Genomic DNA, 16,457 nt, shown 5'->3' on the forward strand with positions numbered 1-16,457 from the left:
CACTGTCTTGTTTGTATACTGCCGCTCTTGTGAAACACGTGGAGATGTAAATGGTGTGTGCCATGCGCACGTAAGTTTCTTCCACTGTCACTTGTTTAGTTGCTTGACAGGATATAGCATTACTAGGAGCCTTTTTCTGCTTGCGTAGTGTTAGGTTATCACAAATCACGCATTCTTGTTGTGTTGTATGACTCGTTCCCATTGAAGAATCTTCCAACTCAATGTAATGGTAGTGCAGATGTATAAATACGCACCAAGGTCGCCTCAGCCAGATACAGAGCATTCAACTGTTGGGTACTCATCCAAAACTCATCTCGACCATATAGAATACGTTGCTTTTACGGCCTGTCATATATATATATATACTCCTTTGGATCTTTGTAGTCGACAACCAAAGTAGAGAATATGATTGCTTCTCATCTGATGGAGTTGCTGCTGCTGATTGAGCTGCTACTTTTCGGAGTTCAGCTTAGCGTGGGATCTTTGACTTCAAATTATTATGCTGCGATCTGCCCTTTCGCTGAGTTCATCGTGAGGAACACAGTGAACCAGGCGTTGCGTAGTGATGCCACTCTTGCTGGAGGTCTTCTGAGGCTACACTTTCACGATTGTTTTGTCCAGGTTTACCTGAATTCATGATCTCGTTTAGTATGAACTAATTGGTGTCTTATTTCTCACGTTAGCCATTTATAAGTGCTTGCTCGGCTTGCTTCGACAGCGAACCAGGGTAACCTTACATTAAATTCCGTGCCTAAACCTCACGCCCTTTGCACGTCGTCAGTTAAACCATCATATAGCCCGTTCGTGTTATTCTTATTGGTATATAGCAACAGAAGAAATAACAAGAGTAGCTGTGGAGATGCTTGATTCAACATAACTCGTAGCTATCAAGTGTTCTCATTTGCTTTAAATGATTTAGGGATGTGATGGATCGGTTCTCATCGATTCTACCAAGGATAACACCGCAGAGAAGGACTCTCCTGCGAACCTGAGCCTACGTGGATACGAGGTCATAGATCAGGCCAAGCAAATGCTCGAGAATCAATGCCCCGGAGTTGTTTCATGTGCAGATATCGTTGCACTGGCAGCCAGAGATGCAGTTTTTATGGTACGATCGATAATGCTTCACTTCCTTTCTGATCGTTGTCTGCTTTTTGACACTACACTAATGTTACTTTTGGTTCTTAATCAGTCTGGAGGTCCCTACTACGACGTAGCAAAGGGAAGAAAGGATGGGAGACGTTCCAGAATAGAAGACACGATCAACCTGCCTCCGCCAACCTTAAATAGCACAGACCTCATCGAGATGTTTGCTAAGCATGGGTTTACCGTTCAGGAACTGGTGGTCTTGTCTGGTAGAGTATCACAAGCGTCCTCGAATACTAATCATAATCGAATTGCCACAACACAGTCTTATATCATCTTCTTATGGGAAAGCATCGAGAGATGTGATTAGATTAGAGAGTGTTACGATTCAAGAGGAAGCATGAAGAGATGATGTGACCTTTGCCTGCTGCTGCTGCTGCCCTTTGTTTCCGCAGGTGCTCACACTCTGGGCGCTGCGAGGTGCTCCTCGTTCAAGAAACGGCTGAGCAACTTCGACCCCAACAACGACGTGGATCCAACGCTGGATTCGAATTACGCGAGGATGCTGTCGAGATCATGCAGCGCAGGAGATGATACACAAGTGGGCTTCGATTTCACCAGGGCCAGGTTTGACGTCAACTACTACTACGCACTGCAAGGGAGGATGGGGCTGCTCACCTCGGACCAAACACTGTACACCAACCCTCAAACGCAGTACATCGTCAACGGCTACGCGATGAACCAAGCCAGTTTCTTCTCCGATTTCCAGCAAGCAATGATCAAGATGGGGGCTCTAAATGTCAAAGAGGGCAATCAAGGAGAGATCAGGAGGAACTGCCGGCAAGTCAACTGATGCATGCAGTTGTGCGTTGTTCTCACTTGCAGTTCCAAGCTGTGTTTGTGGTTTTGGCAATCTTAATCTGACTTCATAATAGATATTTCTAATAAGACTGCTGTAATTAAAGTGAGGTATGGATGGTGAGTTCTAATACTCCTTCGCTACATGTCTAGGTTCCTGAATTTAAGATGATGTATATGTAGGTTACCTACTTAAAATTTGACCTCGATAACACCGGTGCAATTATTTCAGGCCACTTATTTTTAGAAACACTCAACGAATTTGATCAAATCATAGACATTATGTCTATAGAAACATAATGGGCTTGATTCAATCCGGTCACCAGACATCATATTGGACAACGATTGAACACAAACTTCAATTATCATATTGTAGGTCAATCTATGGTTAATAGTCTTTTTTTTTTTTTTTATCTTCACCTTTCTAACATCTCCTATTTATTGGTAAGTGTATATGGTTTAGACTTATTTTTAAAAGTGGATGCGACTAACATTTAGATTTTTCAATCTTTTTGGCTCAACTCTCTTTTTTTTGTTTTTCTATGATTTTTTGGCAAGATTCTGATACCATGTTAGAAACTCAATACATTTGAGTCAATCTAGTTAGGATTAGCGTACATCATATCGAACATCAATTTGATTTATAAGCTTAGACTACTTTGTTGAGAGCCAAATTCAATATATGTGTTAGAACAATATAGTAGACTTGAATGAAAATAACAAAGTATTATCATAAATTAAAAAGAGAAGGTTGGAGAAGAAAACCCAGAAGACATTGTTCCTCTCCCTTGTGTAGTTAGGCATGTTGAGAAATTTATCCACTTGCATGAACATGGAGGATGTTGAAAATGATCCAAGCGTTGATAAAAAATAAAATATAAAGAATAATAAAAAAAATATTTGTTATGAACTCTTTATTTTTTCAACTTCAAATAATATTTTATTGAGTTTGTCTAGTTTAACGAGAGTCAGATATGGAATTATTTGATATTTATTTATCTATTAAGAGTCCAAGTACCTTTAAGTAAAATTTTATAAATAAAGATGTAATCGTTTCTTTTCAACAACCAATAAAATATTATTCTAATCTTTTAACAAACCCTATAAGGTCAATCCATTCGAAATGATTAAGGAAGCCGATCCCCTTAAAATGATTATTGTTCTACCATAAAATTTTAGAAGTCTTATCAACAGCTAATATCTACAAAAAAAAAAAAAAAACTTCTCTATCGATTTTTGGTATATATAGTTTTACGAGTTGTTGCATTCCCTTGTAGTACCTAAAGAAGTTAAACCTAGTCCAAGGATAAAATTGTAACTTGTCAATTTCATTTCAGCGTATTTCCATGCATCACACTGAAAACTACCAAATATATTTGTATCATATATGTTGCTTGAGGAATGTCAGTATGCAAGCTTGAGGCCCTCAACACGCCAAACTTGTAGCATTTATTTCATCACTCCGCTTTCCTAATTTTGAATAAAGTTTTTTTTTTTTAAAGAAAACCTTAGGTTTTCCTTGAAGCTTTTGGTTCAAGACTAGGTTTACAGACACATATTCTCTGTTATGCCACCGTAGTTTTGTCATAATAGATCATTTCAGATTATTAATATACTAAATAGTTATTGGGTTTTAAACACCATGAGATTGGAAGATAGATTAAACATATTGAGATTTGAAGATAAATGATAAAATGAAATATAATGATAAAGCACACTTTAATTAGTTGAATATAATATCTAATTAGTTAGAAGAAAAAATTTTCGTCAACTAATCAGTAAGATTTCCTCGTGTAGTTAGAAAAAATTTATCTGTTATTAATATATTGATCTTAAATCATTATGTACGCCTGAACCAAGATTCTTTTGTTTTCACGTGGTTCATATTGTTGAAAAGTTATGATTTAAGCAACCAAAAGCATGCTGAATTTTACTATGGATGATATTCATGTTTAATAATATCAAGGCTACGTGCTCTCTTGAACAAAGTTGCGCCAAAGAAAATTTTGGAATTTGTAACACTTCTCTCGTCATTATGACATGAATTAATTAATGTTACCATATTAAATCTTAATCATGATATAGACTAATAACATTAGTGATAGAATGAGAGAATGAAGAATGAAATTATAAGGATAAAGCAAAAAGGTACTTCAAGTAGTATCATGTGAAGTCTATTTATATATAGTGAAAGAGGATATTTCTTTAACTGAGCAGAGAGATTTCCTCATGCAGTTGAGGAAATCTCATCTGCTATGCAGTTGAGAATATCTCTCTTTTATCAGAGAAAATCTCTCTGTTATCATGCCCCCGCAAGATCGAGCTCCTGTCAAGGATACCGATCTTGGATCGATGAAACAAAAATAGTTTGCGGGCTAGAGGCTTCGTGAGTGAGTCTGCAAGTTAATCAGCCGTATGGACATGAGAGACACGAAGTTGATGTCTGACAACTTGATCTCGCACGAAGCGAAAGTCGATGGCGATGTGTTTCATGCGCGAGTGGAACACTGGATTGACACATAAGTAGGTAGCACCAACATTGTCACAATATATTGTGGGAGTATGAGTAAAGCTAACTTTGAGTTCCTTGAGGAGATTTGTGATCCAGTTGAGTTCAGCAGTAGTGGTAGCAATAGCACGATATTCAGCTTCAGTTGTAGACCGGGCCATTGTCTTTTGCTTCTTAGAACTCCAGCTGATTGGATTAGACCCAAGAAAGATGACATACCCTGACGTGGAGGTTCTATCATCAAAGTTTCCCGCCCAATCAACATCAGCAAAGGCATGGAGATGAAGTTGAGTGGTTTTGCGGAGAAAGAGACCATGATTAAGGGTCCCTTTAAGATATCGCAAAATTCGTTTAACCGTAGACCAATGTATAGCAGAAGGTTGGTGCATGTATTGAGACAATTTATTGACTGCAAATGAGATATCTGGACGGGTGAGAGCCAAGTATTGTAAGGAACCAAGTACTTGCCGGTATTGAGTTGAGTCCGTGGTAGGGCTGCCATCACATAATTTGAGTGATTCACCAGTAGAGAAAGGAGTAGCAACTACTTTCGCATCCTGCATATTTGTCTTTAATAATAAGTCTTGAATATACTTTCTTTGAGAGAGGAAGAGACCGGAGGATGTAAATGTTGCTTCCATTCCCATAAAGTATCTCAATGGTCCTAAGTCTTTAAGGGAGAATCGATCAGCCAATTGATTTAAAAATGTCTGAACCTCCAAGGGATCATTGCCTGTAATAATAATATCATCTACATAAACTAGAAGATATATTGTATTGCCATGATGTTGTTGGAGGAATAAAGAGGTGTCAGACTTGGAGTTGATGAAGCCAATTGATATCAGAAACGATCCAAGTTCAGTATACCAAGCTCTGGGAGCTTGACGGAGACCATAAATGGCTTTTTGTAATTTGCAAACATGTCTCGGATACTGGTGATGAACAAAGCCAGGGGGTTGCTGCATAAAGACATCTTCAGTAAGAGTCCCCTATAAAAAGGCATTGTTAACGTCCAGTTGTCGTAAGTTCCAACCTCTAGAGATGGCCAAACTTAGAATAAGCCGAATTGTTGTGGGTTTAACTACAGGATTAAAAGTCTCTGTAAAATCAACTCCAGGTCGTTGATGAAACCCTTTGGCTACTAATCGTGCTTTATATCGAGCAACGGACCCGTCGGGGTTTCGCTTAATTCGGAATACCCATTTACACCCGATGATATTTTATGCAGGATGAGAAGGTACAAGAGTCCATGTGGAGTTATGTAGAAGAGCATCATATTCTTCACACATAGCTTGACGCCAATGTGAAGATTTTTGTGCTTGAGTAATTGTGGTGGGTTCACTGGTCTCAAGAGAAGAATTGGTGATAGTATGGAGGTCGAGAACCTGACGTGGTTTAAAGATACCAGTTTTTTAGCGTGTTGTCATTGGATGGCTGGGAACTGTAGGTTGTGTTATTGGTAAGAGTGGTGGAGAGGCATCGACAGGATGCAAGAGAGGTTGAGATACATCGATGGAACTAGGTAAAGAAAGTTGTTGTGTTTCTGAGGATACGACTTCAGTGGTAGGGGAGACTTGTGAAGAAGGAAGGGGAGAAGGAATGGGGGGAGTGGAGAGTTGTTGAACCGGGAGAACAAAAGAGTGTGGATCTTCAACAATAGGACTGGATGGTGTAGGAGGAGGTTCGTTTGAGGGGATCGAATGTATACTCCAGGAATGAATATTTGTCGGAGTGGTATGAATGGTAGGAGATTCATGGTGTTGAAATGGAAAGGCAGATTCAACAAAAACAACATGTCGTGAAATAAAGACTTTTTGAGATTGTGGTTCGTAGCACCGAAAGGCATTATGCTCAAGAGAATATCCTATGAAGATGCAAGCTTTAGATCTTGGCGCTAACTTATGTGGGGCATAGGGACGTAGCCACAGATTGTTAGGATCGGAGCGGCACTAAGAGGGGGGGGGGGGTGAATTAGTGCAACGGATTAAAACGTTGGTTTCGACAAATCTTTCGTATGATAAGAACGAAACTTGAAAAGCTTAACTTGAAAGCGTATTCTTAAAGTTGTGCAGCAAAGGTAATAAGGAACTAAAGCATGTAAGAAGGTTTGCAGTAATGGAAATAGCAATAATGAAATGCAAACCAGAGATCACGTCGATTTTAGAGTGGTTCGGTCAAATGACCTACATCCACTTGCGAGGCCCCTCTTCGATGAGGCTCCCACCTTCCACTAGCAAATCTCTTGAAATGGAAGGGCAAATACCCCTCTTACAACCTTTTACAAGCAGTTCAACCTCTTACAAATTTTCAGCAAGAAAGAAGGAGGAGAACTCTCTAGCAAATTGAAAACAAGAAAGGCAAAGACTCTTCTAAAACTTTTCTCTCAATCACTTGCTGCTCAAAGAGTTGTTTTCTCAGCTGAGACTTGAGGTGTATTTATAGGCCTCAAGAGGATTCAAATTTGGGCTCCAAAAAATTTGAATTCTCTTATGTTCCCGATGCTAGCGGTGCCACCGCCCAGCCAAGCGGTGCCACAGCCCAGCGCTCAGGTGCTGGGCGGTGCAACCACCCAGCTCAGGAGGTGTCACCGCCTAGGCCAATTCAGCTCACTAGTTGGGCTCCAAACTTGGCCCAAACCAGTCCGAACTCGGGCCCAATTGGCCCCTACTTAGATTATAAGATTAACACCTAATCCTAACCCTAATTAACCTGCTAACTATGAATTTAAAGACATTTTCTAAGCTATTACAAAGTCTGTAAGTCAAGACTTTTTCCGGCGAGCTTCCGGCGAACTTCCGACGGTTTTCTGATAAACTCTCGAAAACCATTCTGCGGACTCCCGGCAAGCTCCTAGACTTCACGATTTGATCTTGACGAGTTCCAACGAGCTTCTTCGGCAAGCTCTGATCTTTCTCGGCGAGCTCCGCGAACTTCCAACGAACTTTCCGGCGTGCTTCCGAAAAACCCTTCGGCAAGCTCCCTACTCATTCTCGGTTAGTTCCGGCAGCATTCCCGACGAACTCTTGAACTCGCAATGAATCCTTCATGCTTGACTCCGACACTTTGTTTTGCTTTATGTCTTCGTCGTTATCGTAGTTAATCCTGCACACACAAGCTAAAACTCTACTCTGATCTAGACAATTATTACAACGTGAATTGACATTCTGTTGCCCGGCACGTCATTGGTTGGCGCTTCGTCCGATTCTTCGGCGCATTGTCCTCTCTTGCGGCTTGTTGCCCAATCGGCGGTTGACCTCCGCAACGCCGATATCCTTGGCGTAATTCCGCTCTTGGCCCGATGCCCGACGTCCGAAGCCTTCTGCCATCTAATATCCTAACGTGATCTCCTCTGGTGCAACGTCAATTCCTCCTGCCTTAATTGTCTAATCCTGATCGAGTAGACCTACATCACTCAAAATGCAGTTAAACATAAACATAATTATCAATTGGTTTCATCATCAAAATACGAGATTCAATAATCTCCCCCTTTTTGATGATGACAACCAATTGATGACGGAGTTAAACTTGACTCCCGGAGTTTAAACAAACTCCCCCTATCAATATGCCATATTGATAGAACCTTGAATTCAAACTGAATTTAAGTCATTGCAATATTCATCATGAATACTTGCAACACGTCATTATGAACTCATGCATAGACTTATGCATATCATGTCATCAACATACTTCTCCCCCTTTGTCATCAACAAAAAGGAGAAGTACAACTATTCTTTGTGTTTGTAATATAAGTTCAACTCATTGCATAAAAAACATAATATTAAGTTTTATCATCATGCAGTTTTGAAGCTAGAAAATTTAGCAAGTAATGCATCATGCTTAGGACATTCAAGCTATCAAGTTTTAGATATGCAAGTTTTACAGCATACAAGATAGCACTTTTGGTAATGTTCAAGATAGCAAATTCTACATCATGCAAGCTAGCAATATTGAGATGTTCAAGAAAGCAACTCTTGTTTCTTGAAATATGCAAATTTGTCAAGTTTTGCTAGATATGCAAGTTAGCATATTTGCCTCTTAAGATAGGCAAGATAGCACATTTGCTTCTTTTGAGATAGCAACTTTTTGCTTCTCTTTAGACTACAAGCTAGCAATTTTTACGATATGTAAGTTTCACAATATACAAGCTAGCAAAAATTTCGAAAGCAAATGCAAGATAGCTTTCTTGTGTAAGCTCATAATTCTTGCTTCCTATTGCAATGTGCAAGTTGCAAGTTTTGCTTCTTGAGATAGGCAAGATAGCACTTTTGTAATTTTTGTTTCTTAAGATAGGCAAGCTTGTGATGTTCAAAATAATAAGCTCTTTTTTCTAGAAGTGTCATTTTTGCTTTCTTTGCAAAGTGTAAGCTAGCAAAATGTTTGAAAAAGTGATCAAGTTTTGCAACATACAAGCTAGCAAAAATGCCAAACTAGCAAGAGATAATGTTTTACATGAGGCAAGCAAACAATTTGGCAAATGTTACATTTGCATCTTCTCTTTTGAGAAGTGCAATTTTTGCTTTCATCTTGAATTGTGCAAGCTAGTTAGTTTGCCTCTTTTCATGATGTCCACGCTAGAAATTCTTGCTCCCCCTTTGTCATTGTCAAAAAGAAGGGAAGACCCTTATATCAATTTTCATATTATGACAAAGGTAAGTATCATTCTTATTTGTGCATCATTATATATTCAAATTAAAACATACACAATTTCAATAACCTTATTTTTCATGCACGATACCGAAAAAATAAATCAATCATCATTAATAAGCATATCATACATGATACTCAAATATTAAAATTTTTAAGCATTTATCAACATGTTGATCATGATACCAAACATTCATCATTTAAAGCATTCATGATACACATCATATGCAATAAATACATCATGTACATCATTATCATAAGTATTGCATACATCATTTTAACTTTATGAATATTTTATCATTGCATGCATTATACCAAAACATTTCAAGCCATGCAAGCCATAAATACAAAGAAATCATGTCATGAAGGATAAAATCATTTGAATACCAAAAGACATGATTCATATAGTAAATATCTTCTTTAAATAAAATATCAAGAAAAATCATAGGAGTACAAAGAAGAGATCTTGTTTTAAAAGAAAAATCAAGTAATAACTCCAAGAACTCACAAGGAAAAATCATGATTCATTTAGAAAATCTTCTCTCAAGAGAATATCAAGTAAAATCGTAGAAGATCGATTAATGAGAAATTTTGATTTATAATAAAATCTCATGTATTGAATGTTGAGAAATCAAAATGATGATTTATATAAAAAAAATATCACAAGTTATATTCAAGAGAAAAATCATCATTCATTTTCAATTTGTCACATCAATATTTCTTAGATATGCATGATACCAAAACATGGTTTCAAATCTTTAACATATAACATGCATAAATTGAAAGGAGAAGGGAAGAATTCAAACGTACAAAGATTTCAACCATCTCATAAACAAATGTAAGACCAAGTCATGAATCCAAAATTCCATGAATCAAAATGATCATCAAAGGTAATCTCATGTTATTCCAAGAAATCAATATCATGATTTTGATAAAACTCATTTCAAATTTAAATCATCAAAATCATCAAAATATCAACATTACTTTCAAGAGATTCAAAATGGTATACATAGATTTATCATAATAAACATCAAGATCAATAGGATAGAGAAAAATAATTTTTCAAGGAAAAAATATTTTCCTCTTTTTAGTTGTTTCAATTCATATGATTTTATTTCACTTATACCAAATAAAAACATGTATAATGTTTAAAACCGAAAGTGTAAGATTTATTACAACAAAGATTAATAAGGTACTTTCATTATGGTAAAAATCAATAATCCATAAATCACAAGATTCATATGCATAATTTCGAAATTTATCAAGCATGATCATTATGCATGACACTAAAACATGGTTTCAAAATGTTTAATATTTTCATTACATCATTATGCAATGGTTTCATTGAACATAATTTTGAATGATTCTTATAGATAACTAAAACTTCTTTAGTTTTAATTTATGTGATTGACTTTATATTAGCATGCTCAAGTTTTGTTCTTATGTCAAAAACATACATCATGTTTGAAAACCAAAGACAAGGTTTAAAAAAAAAAAAAAATCATCAAGCCTTCCATATAAACACCATGCATCATCATTGAAGGTTAATATGGAAATCATCAAAATACACATTCTTGCTTCTCAAGCACATATATATGATTATTTAAATCTAACATTTTATTTTATTAACATAAAACATACAATTTTCAAGAAAAATAATTATTCAAAAGAAAAGAGAAAATGCATCATGGAAAACATCAAGTAATTTCAAAATAATTCAAGAGAGTTGAGTTACTTACCTTGTAGTCGAAGCCCGTCAAAGCCCAATTCACCGTTTCGCCTTTGGAAGTTTTTGATTCATCCTTGGTTGCCTTCCTCTTCTTTGGCCTCTTCCTCCGTTCAAGTTCATTATTTATTTTAGATTTTTGTTTAATAAACTTATTAAGATTTAGTGTTCGAAGTTCAAGTTCAACATTGTCCTCATCACTTGAGTCATCATTCAAGTGATATTCATTTGTCCGGAGTTCCAAATCCTTCCTGTTCTTTGGAAGGTGATTTTGTTCATCATGTTCATCATGTGTATTGTGAACCATTTCATATGTCATCAATGAACCAATTAGTTCTTCAAGTGGAAAAATATTTAAATCTTTTGTTTCTTGTATTGCCGTTACTTTTGATTCCCAAGCTTTAGAAAGTGATCGTAAAACTTTACTAACAAGTTCAAAATTCGAGAAACATTTGCCAAGAGCTTGTAAACCATTGACGATATCCGTGAAACGGGTGTACATCTCAACAATGGTTTCGCTCGGCTTCATTTGAAAAAGCTCGAAATTATGCATTAAAATGTTGATTTTTGAATCTTTAACTCTAGAAGTGCCTTCGTGTGTGATTTCAAGAGTGTGCCATATGTCGAAAGCCGTTTCGCATAAAGAAACCCGATTGAACTCATTTTTGTCCAAAGCGCAAAATAAGGCATTCATAGCCTTTGCGTTTAAAGAAAAATACTTCTTCTCCAAATCCGACCATTCGTTCATCGGTTTAGAGGGAAGTTGAAAACTATTTTCAACGATATTCCATAAATCCAAATTCATAGAAATCAAGAAAACTCTCATTCGAGTTTTCCAATAAGTGTAATCCGACCCATTAAACAAGGGTGGACATGTGATAGAATGACCCTCATGCATGCCGGAGTAAGCCATCTCTCTTGGGTATTAAACCAAATATGAGAGTGAGTCTTGCTCTGATACCAATTGTTAGGATCGGAGCGGCACTAAGAGGGGGGGGGGGGGGGGGGGGTGAATTAGTGCAATGGATTAAAACGTTGGTTTCGACAAATCTTTCGTACGATAAGAACGGAACTTGAAAAGCTTAACTTGAAAGCGTATTCTTAAAGTTGCGCAGCAAAGGTAATAAGGAACTAAAGCATGTAAGAAGGTTTGTAGTAATGGAAATAGCAATAATGAAATGCAAACCAGAGATCACACCGATTTTAGAGTGGTTCGGTCAAATGACCTACATCCACTTGCGAGGCCCCTCTTCGATGAGGCTCCCACCTTCCACTAGCAAATCTCTTGAAATGGAAGGGCAAATACCCCTCTTACAACCTTTTACAAGCAGTTCAACCTCTTACAAATTTTCAACAAGAAAGAAGGAGGAGAACTCTCTAGCAAATTGAAAACAAGAAAGGCAAAGACTCTTCTAAGACTTTTCTCTCAATCACTTGCTGCTCAAAGAGTTGTTTTCTCAGCTGAGACTTGAGGGGTATTTATAGGCCTCAAGAGGATTCAAATTTGGGCTCCAAAAAATTTGAATTCTCTTATATTCCCGATGCTAGCGGTGCCACCGCCCAGCCAAGCGATGCCACCGCCCAGCGCTCGGGTGCTGGGCGGTGCCACCGCCTAGGCCAATTCAGCTCACTGGTTGGGATCCAAACTTGGCCCAAACCAGTCCGAACTCGGGCCCAATTGGCCCCTACTTGGATTATAAGATTAACACCTAATCCTAACCCTAATTAACCTGCTAACTATGAATTTAAAGACATTTTCTAAGCTATTACAAAGTCCGTAAGTCAAGACTTTTTCCGGCGAGCTTCCGGCGAACTTCCGACGGTTTTTTGATAAACTCTCGAAAACCATTCTACGGACTCCTGGCAAGCTCCTAGACTTCACGATTTGATCTTGACGAGTTCCAACGAGCTTCTTCGGCAAGCTCCGAACTTTCTCGGCGAGCTCCGCGAACTTCCAACGAACCTTCCGGTGAGCTTCCGAAAAACCCTTCGGCAAGCTCCCTACTCATTCTCGACTAGTTCCGGCAGTATTCCCGATGAACCTTCGGACTTCCGTCGAACTCTTGAACTCGCAATGAATCCTTCGTGCTTGACTCCGACACTTTGTTTTGCTTTATGTCTTCGTCGTTATCGTAGTTAATCCTGCACACACAAGCTAAAACTCTACTCTGATCTAGATAATTATTACAACACGAATTGACATTCTGTTGCCTGGCACGTCATTGGTTGGCGCTTCGTCCGATTCTTTGGCGCATCGTCCTCTCTTGTGGCTTGTTGCCCAATCGGTGTTGACCTTCGCAACGCCGATATCCTTGGCGCAATTCCGCTCTTGGCCCGATGCCCGACGTCCGAAGCCTTCTGCCATCCAATATCCTAACGTGATCTCCTCCGGCACAACGTCAATTCCTCCTGCCTTAATTGTCTAATCCTGATCGAGTAGACCTGCATCACTCAAAATGCAGTTAAACATAAACATAATTATCAATTGGTTTCATCATCAAAATACGAGATTCAACACGGATAACATAAACAACCAAATATTCTGAGTTTTTGAATGTTTGGGGATTTAGAAAATAGTTTTTCAAATGGAGACTGGTATTGAAGAACTGGAGTGAGCAAACGATTAATAAGGTAGACAGCAGTTTGAAAGGCAGCAAACCAAAAAGTTGGTGGCATGGAGGCTTGATGTAAAAGTGTGAGACCAGTTTCTACGATATGTTGATGTTTACATTCAGCAGAGCCAACTAGTTGAGGAGTGTGTGGGGGTGACTTAAGGTGTTGGATGTCACAGGTTGAGAGGTAGGATGTGAGGGCTTGAAATTCACCTCCACCATCAGAGTAGACTGTTTTAATTGTAGACTGAAAGAAGTTTTCAACCAGCTTTTTAAAGTTGGTGAAGACTTTTGAAACTTCTGATTTATGACGAAGAGGATATAGCCATGTGTATTTAGTAAAATAGTCGACAAAAATAACATAAAAGCTAAACTTGTCAAAAGAAGTGATAGGAGTAGGGCCACAAACATCAGTATAAATAATTTCAAATGGTTTAGAACATGATATAGAGGAAACACTGAAAGGAAGTCTATAACTTTTATTATGAAGACAAGCATCACAATAAGTGACAACCCTATTATTTGTAAGAGTAGGAAGAGAATAACGAGAAAGTAATTTATTTTGGATAGGGAGAGAGGGATGACCGAGACGACGATGCCACACATCGATTGAAGCTGCAACGGAGGAGTAAGCAGTGGGTTGTTTTATTTGTGGAGGTGACGGCCATTCATAAACATTGTCCTTACTCTGGCCTTGGACTAATGATGCCCCAGTTCTCAAATCCTTAACAAGAAAAGAGTTAGGAAAGAATTCAATAGAAGTATTATTTTGTTTGCAAAATTGAGAAACGGAAATGAGATTTCGTTTAATGTAAGGTGCACATAAAACATCATCGAGTGTAAAGGTTGTGGTAGGTGAATTAAGCAGTGTAGAACCCGTATGAGTAATAGGAATTCCTTTACCGTCACCGATGATGATGTCCTCATTGCCACTATAGTTGTTGTGGATGGACAAGTTCTAGAGATCTGAGGTGATGTGGTGGGATGCGCCAGAGTCCACAATCCAATTATGATCACTAGTCATTGGAGTAGTCGTGAGATTTGCTTGAGGCCAATGTGATTGAGCAGGAAGTCTGGGTCGAGATCGACAGACCTTTGCAGAGTGACCGACTTTATCACATAGTTGGCAAACAATTCTTTGTTGGTTTGTGTAGTGAGGGCGCCAGGACTGCGAATGATTGAAGGAGCCACCTTGGTTGTTGTGATTGGAATGTTGAGGATAAGGAGGAGGAATAGTTGGTTTAGAGCTCATAGGTTCAGAAGGTGTCTTGGTCAAACCTTTGTTGACAATCCTGTTATACGAATTGCCCCTCCTTTTTTGAGTGACTTGAGCTATGATGGATGGTCCTAGCGGTTTGTCCTCGCGCTTGAGATATATCTCAAAGTCAATCAGCTTGTCGAAACGTTCTTCGAATGTGATTGGTGAATCACGCGCCCGTATTGCTACTGCCAATTCCTTATACTCATCTCCGAGGCCATTGAGGATATGAACAGTAACTTCTTCATTACTGAGGGAATGACCTATCAAGGCCAAGTTATCGATGATAACCTTTATGTTATGTAGATAATCAGCAATATTACTTCCCTCTTGTTTTATCTTCATGAGGCTGGATAGGAGACTAAGCATGCGAGTGCGAGAACGATTGGCCAAGGTGGTTTGCAACTTGCATCAAGCTTCGGCAGTAGTGTCACGTGAAGAAATGAGTGGGGCAAGGTACTATGGTTCCCTGCGGGAACAGTAATGGGAGCATCAGAGGTAGATGATGATGACATATGGAAGATATGATCAGGGAGAAAGAAGTGTTGATAGAGATCAATGTCACCTGAGGTGGTGGCAAATAAGATCTGTGAAAGAATAAGGTCTTCGTTGAAGGAAAAGACCTATGCAAGATGGTGTAAAGTTGTAGATTTCTATGCAGCAGTTCTATAGGAAGGACTCTGGGCAGTGATGTAGCTAGTGGCGTGATCAGCTTTGTGCAAGACAGCTACAGATCTGTGTGCAATAGATCAGTAGTGAGGAATCTTGGCAATGAGGCAGCAGCGTGGAAAGTTACCGAAGGCTGCTTGTCTCTGCGAAGGCAGAGCAGGATGCTGGCTGCTGGGAGGCCTGCACCCAGAAGGTCCTCTCGGAAGCAATGAGGATAATGTTGCCGGAGTCAAGGACAACGATAGCAGAGATGTTGGAGGGAGAAGGCCAGGAGCTGGTCGATGGACCAGCACGCGGAAGCAGAGCAGATCTAGAGCAGAGGGTAAGTGACGGGGCGCTGGCCGCGATGAAAGGTGGGAAGTGAGAGGTGGATGACTGCGGTGGTTTAATGATGATGCAGCAGCAACTTCCATGGTCTGACGTGAAGCTGATGGGTGAGGTTGAAAGACTCAAAGAGGAGAACGCCGCTCTGATACCATGATAGAATGAGAGAATGAAGAATGAAATTATAAGGATAAAGCAAAAAGGCATACTTCAAGTAGTATCATGTGAAGTCTATTTATACATGTTGAATCTCGTATTTTGATGATGAAACTACTTGATATATGTTTATGATTTAATCTGTGTTTTGAGTGACGCAGGATGCTTTGATCAGGATGAGACAATTAAAGCAGGAAAATCATGTTGTGCCGGAGGAACATGTCAGAAGATTAGACGTCGGGCCGGTGGATCGGTCGACGTATCGACAGAAGGCTTCGGGCCGTGGACTCGGGCATCGGGCCAAGAAGAGCGGGTATTGTGCCAAGGATATCGGAGTTGCGGAGTCAACTGGCCGATTGGGCAATAGGCTGCAGGAAAGGACGATGCGCCGAAAAATCGGACGAAGCGTCGAGGGACCAATGACATGCCGGACAACTTGGTTAATTGCTTAGGATTAATTGTCTCGATCGAAGTTTTTGTTTTGAGTGTGCAGGATTAACTACGATGGAAGAAAGACAAGCAGCAGGAGTTCCGCCGGAGTCAAGTTCATGATCACGTTGGGAGTTCGAGAGTTCGACGGAAGTTCGGACGGTCGTCGGAGGTTCTGCGAGAACA

The 16,457-nt window shown here is 39.2% G+C and overlaps 1 protein-coding gene across 1 annotated transcript; it reads left to right on the plus strand.

Moving 5' to 3' along the window:
* Positions 1–281: 281 nt before the first annotated feature.
* LOC135587636 (peroxidase 47-like) lies at positions 282–2,175 on the plus strand. The gene is made up of 4 exons (XM_065079262.1): positions 282–621; positions 920–1,108; positions 1,193–1,355; positions 1,542–2,175. Exons 1-4 carry the CDS (start codon positions 406–408, stop codon positions 1,937–1,939), a joined length of 966 nt encoding a protein of 321 aa, XP_064935334.1. The 5' UTR covers positions 282–405; the 3' UTR covers positions 1,940–2,175.
* The last annotated feature ends 14,282 nt before the right edge of the window (positions 2,176–16,457 follow it).

This window comes from Musa acuminata, chromosome BXJ1-1 (assembly GCF_036884655.1).
Source record: "Musa acuminata AAA Group cultivar baxijiao chromosome BXJ1-1, Cavendish_Baxijiao_AAA, whole genome shotgun sequence".
Lineage (NCBI taxonomy): Eukaryota > Viridiplantae > Streptophyta > Magnoliopsida > Zingiberales > Musaceae > Musa > Musa acuminata.